The following is a 4,832-nucleotide window of genomic DNA, read 5'->3' on the forward strand; positions in this document are numbered from 1 at the left end:
GCAAAATATCATTAGTATCTTTTTTTATTCAAAGATTAAGTGCTACAAGCCTATAAGTAATTATAGAAGTAATTTGCTCATTGTTTGGAATGCCAATTAAATTAATCCAACACACTAAGTAGAATGTATAATGATAAAAATGTAATTTTTACTTTTACCATAGCATATTAAATATATATTTTTCAATATTATAACACATTATTTGAGGGGGGAAAAAGAAGAAAATCCATATTGTAAACTTTACTTAATGACTTGTTAGATGCACTTGAGACTATTTTTTATCAAAATATTTTATTTTCCTTAGTTGTTTGATTGTTTTAACAAACGCATAATGATTTGCATTTCACATTTTAAAGATTGAATCGTTCATCGCCAAATGAAAATTTTAGTGAACATACGAATAAACTAGCAAACTGATTACTAACCGTTTAAAAACTGTATGAAATAAATCAAAACCAAAACCGTTTAAAACCATGAAACCGAAACCATTTAAAACCATAAAACCAAAACCGTTTAAAATCCATGAAAACCAAAACCATTTACTAAATGATTATGATTTCAAAAAGTACAACCGCTAAGTAAATGGTGCGATTATGGTTTCAACCAAAATATATATAAACTAAACTGAACCATACCAAACCATTTAAACCAAATCCAAACCGAATAACACCCGAAACTAGAATCACTCTCAAATCCTTGGGATCCATGGAGAGGAGCCGGATCCGAAGTCTCAACGTCTTCATTGGTGAACCATCCTTCTAGAGACATATTACATTGGTGAACCATCCTGCTAGAGACACTCTAGGACCGACCACTCTGGAACATTCCACTTGATTCCCATCCAATACTAATTTTTTAAACAACTATACCACCAAGATTTCCATGAAAACATGTGGGTAAAATAATCATAAAAAATAAATCCATAAAGAAAATTCAAGAAATACGGGTCCATAGCTTGCTAGTACATGTACAGTAACATCCAAAAATCGATCCCACGCACGGGTTTTAAGGACCAATTAGCAACAATCAGAATCAGCCAAACCAAATCTAAATTCCAACCAATCCACGCTATGCTAGCTCAGGCCAACTCCAGTTGAATCAGAATCTGCTTAACCCAAGGAGGATCTCCAATTTACATAAATCTAAAGCTCATTCCCTTATCTATTGGCCAACCTATTTCTCCAAATGTTGATGGTCCAATTTGTGGAGTTGAGTATAATCATACCTTATCAGAGGGGTACCTGCAATGTTAGTTTCACCCCCATTTTGTGGCAGCCTATATGAATAATGGTTTTGTAGGGAAGATCCCAAACAGTCAAATACTAAGAGTAGCAAGGAAAAAAAGACCAAAGGTAGTAGTCACATGCAGGTATCTGAATGTATTGTCAAGAGTTTACTGGCTTGGCCAATGCAAGGAACCAGTAATAGATGGCAAAGGGAAGTTCTTTTTTCTTTTGGATTTTCCTTGTTATTTTGCTAATCTAAGTTCTATTTACATACAAAAAAACTCCAATTTACACTAATAGATCATCACCACAAATGGATACAATCCCAATAACCTAGAATCAACACTCAGAATTCCAAATTTCTGCAAGTAGTTCCCATACCATGAGAACATTCAACAGTCAAACCATGAATTCCCATACATCAACCATAAAAGTATCCAACAGAGTGGATCAACCAAAACGGTTTGCCCTGCGTGAAACAAGCAAATGCCAGGCATTCAGGATTTTGGGTGCAAAAAGAAGACTGGCCTGGTAGCCACTGGCATAGCATGCCTATCTTCTGCTACACTTGAGAACGTCCATTCCCATTTCTTGTCGATGAATCATATGTACAGAGAACATCATTGAAGTTTGTAAGATCCAAGAACTCATTATTACCCATCCCCTGAAACTTCAAGATCTTGGAAAAATGGGGGGCAAGAGTGTCTCATACTTTCTAATTGAAAAGTAGAGAGCTAATGTCTGTGAGTCCAAACTCCAAACAAACGAGGGGTTAATCATTCTCCCTCCTTAAATCCGTTGCTCATTCTAATTAAAAATTGCAGGACTTGGGTAGAATTTCCCACAAAACAACAAACAAACAACAAACTCAGCCTCAACCAAAACTTAATGGGGTCAGCCATTGGGTAGAATTTCCCACAACAGCTGCAAAAGCCTCATACAGAACGGACACAATACAGGAAACTAACATCAAATGCTTGTGGTTCTAGCATCATCCGAGTTTCACTAGCAAGGGAATAACTAAGTAACCATCATATCAAAGTCAAATGCTAAAAGCTAATAGAGTTGTCCAATAACTCAAAAGGGAGTAACAGATCCCACGTGTGTTCTTATTCAACAGCAGCAACAAATAAGGAAGGCCAGGCCTGCTAATCATTTCAAATGTGCAACTTATAACCATTCTACCCAACCATAAAAACCCAACCAAAACTTGGATCTTAATCCTCAAACTCCATAAAAATGAAGTCAATTGTCTCAAAACAACAAACAAGGAAAGACAAGAATCAATATAGTAAAAAAAAAGGAAGCATTACATGAAGCCATAGTGGCTACAAACAGAAGCATATCCATAACACAACCAAGAAAATGGACAAATTTTCATCCCACAAATCAGCCAAAATAAGCATCATTACATACAGAAATCACGGAGCCCACAGACCTTAGCAGCCCGTCACCCCTCAATTTGCAAAAAACAAGCACACCATTCAAAAAAAAATTATATTCATACTCATTCAAATATTGTTTATAAATTCCATTCAAACAGTTGGGTTAACTCAATGCAAGATTTAAATAACATTGCCAACTAGCAACAAGTCGGAATCAAACCCATGAATTCCAACACAATCATCTGAATTCCTTTGTCCTGTCCTTTCCACCAAAAGTCAACATAAAGCTTGCATTTTGCAACTTCATTGAAGCACGTACTTCACACAGAAACACTAATAATCTAAGTTAAATATAACATAACTACGCAAGAGCAACAATCATTGGTTGATCCTACTGTTCATTAAACAACTGTACCCTCAAGAAGCCATTGACAAAATAGATGCAGCAAAACATACTTTCTAGGTTCCCTAAGAAAATACAAACCAAAGTCTTAGGTTTTGGCAATTTGGCAGACCAAAGGGAAACACAGAACATTCACCCCCACCCAAAACTTGTAAAACAATATGAAAGAGATCTCAAAACAAAGGCAAGATAATCCAGCACAGGAGTCACAAATACAAACACCAACCAACAAGGGTAAGTGGGAAACACTGCAACATATAACGTCCATAGAGGTAAAATAAAACACCCACAACCATAAGCCTAGAATGTCCCTGACCCAAGTAAAAGACCAGAACAAGAAATTCTGCGAGATCCATGTATGAACGTTTTGAGGTCTCTCAACAACTATTAAGGTCCAAGTTTCCTTGGTTAAACATTATCTATTCCTTGGATTTAAAGTGACGGAGGTCCAGCATCAATTGAACCTAAGTACTTGAAATAAAATTCATATCAAAATAATAAACCAGTGGACTTAAGAATAATAATCCAAAGAGGATGTTAATAAATTGTCAATCATCCACCTCTAACAAAATATGTGGCTATGACACTCTCCAAACAAAACCGGGAAACCAGTTTCCAGAATTCATAAACTTTGAAATTAAAACAAACTACCAAAATCACGCTCCAATGCTTCCTCCTACACCTTAAAAGGAAGCGGCTGCTCCGCTCTTCCTTGGAGTTGCTTGAGTCCCTGAGTCGGACATTAATAAAAAAAATCAATTAACTAAACAGAAAAATTAGAGAACAAAATCTTCATCAAGTAATGAATGAATGACATCAGATATAATAATAACAAAAGTGCAAAAACTAAGAAGCCAGTGTGGAAATCAGTTTCACCTTCTCTGAAGTTGGTCTTGAATCTGCGGGGCAAGTGGCGGAGATACCTCATCCGACCAGTTCCAGTTGTCTTCCTCCTAATAGCCTTCACGCTCCAGTTATCTGAAATAACCCACAAAACCAACAAAAAAGGTCAAAGAAAGCGAAATACAAAAACCCAGATCAGTCGAATACAAACAAGAGAAAGTTAAGAAACAAACGGAATAGAACTTCGGATGGGTAGCTTACATTTCCTGGTACGGGCTGAAGGGTAACCACAGGCAGCACATCTGCTCTTCTGGAGATGAAAGCTGCGGCGTCCGCATCTCACACAGAGCGTGTGAGTCTTGTTCCTCCTCTTACCGAAGCTTCCTGTTCCTTTGCCCTGCTCATATCAAATCCAATGAACCATGTTTCCACAGAGATCGGAAGAAAGGAACAATAAGACAAGATTACTTTAGAGATCTGAAGAAACGAAAGAGATTGAAAAACCAGGACGGAATCATCTTACCATGATGCAAGTTTCAGAAAAACCCTAGCTACAGAGCTACGTAGCCACTTCGCCAAGAGACGAAATCAGAAGATGCGGTAGTCTTTATAGTGGAAAACGAATTCGTGGATTTAGGGTTCCGCGGTTGTGATGTAACCATGCCGCCCTGCGCATTATAGCGAAATTAGGTTAGCGTCCGCGTTTTTGGGTTTTAATCTTACTGGTTGGGACTTGGGACCAAGGCTTTATATCAGCCGGGCTGGGGTAAACCATGGTTCGAGTAGGACCCGAACTATGGACCCTTCAACCCTTTTATTGAACAAGACCATCGCCCATGGTCCATGACCCATGGTTATATGTACAGCCTTGCTTGAGTCCATCTGAAGGCTTTCAGAATTTCATTATCGAGTCTCATAATCAGGTGCGACTTCCTATTTACAAAGGAGAATTCCAACTTTGCCATTGAAGATGAG

At 37.7% G+C, this 4,832-nt stretch overlaps 1 protein-coding gene across 1 annotated transcript; it reads right to left on the reverse strand.

Moving 5' to 3' along the window:
* Positions 1-3,525: 3,525 nt before the first annotated feature.
* LOC122057277 (60S ribosomal protein L37-1) lies at positions 3,526-4,541 on the reverse strand. Its single transcript, XM_042619329.1, has 4 exons — positions 4,381-4,541; positions 4,119-4,254; positions 3,891-3,992; positions 3,526-3,744 (listed from the first exon to the last, which is right to left on the reverse strand). Exons 1-4 carry the CDS (start codon positions 4,381-4,383, stop codon positions 3,698-3,700), a joined length of 288 nt encoding a protein of 95 aa, XP_042475263.1. The 5' UTR covers positions 4,384-4,541; the 3' UTR covers positions 3,526-3,697.
* Positions 4,542-4,832: the final 291 nt, after the last annotated feature.

Source organism: Macadamia integrifolia, chromosome 12, assembly GCF_013358625.1.
Source record: "Macadamia integrifolia cultivar HAES 741 chromosome 12, SCU_Mint_v3, whole genome shotgun sequence".
Lineage (NCBI taxonomy): Eukaryota > Viridiplantae > Streptophyta > Magnoliopsida > Proteales > Proteaceae > Macadamia > Macadamia integrifolia.

Coding starts and splice junctions, on each gene's coding strand:
- LOC122057277 (XM_042619329.1), bottom strand. Junction 3,993..4,118: donor TTCAGCCCGTACCAGGAAAT/GTAAGCTACCCA, acceptor GGGTTATTTCAG/ATAACTGGAGCGTGAAGGCT. Junction 3,745..3,890: donor CAAGACCAACTTCAGAGAAG/GTGAAACTGATT, acceptor TGTCCGACTCAG/GGACTCAAGCAACTCCAAGG.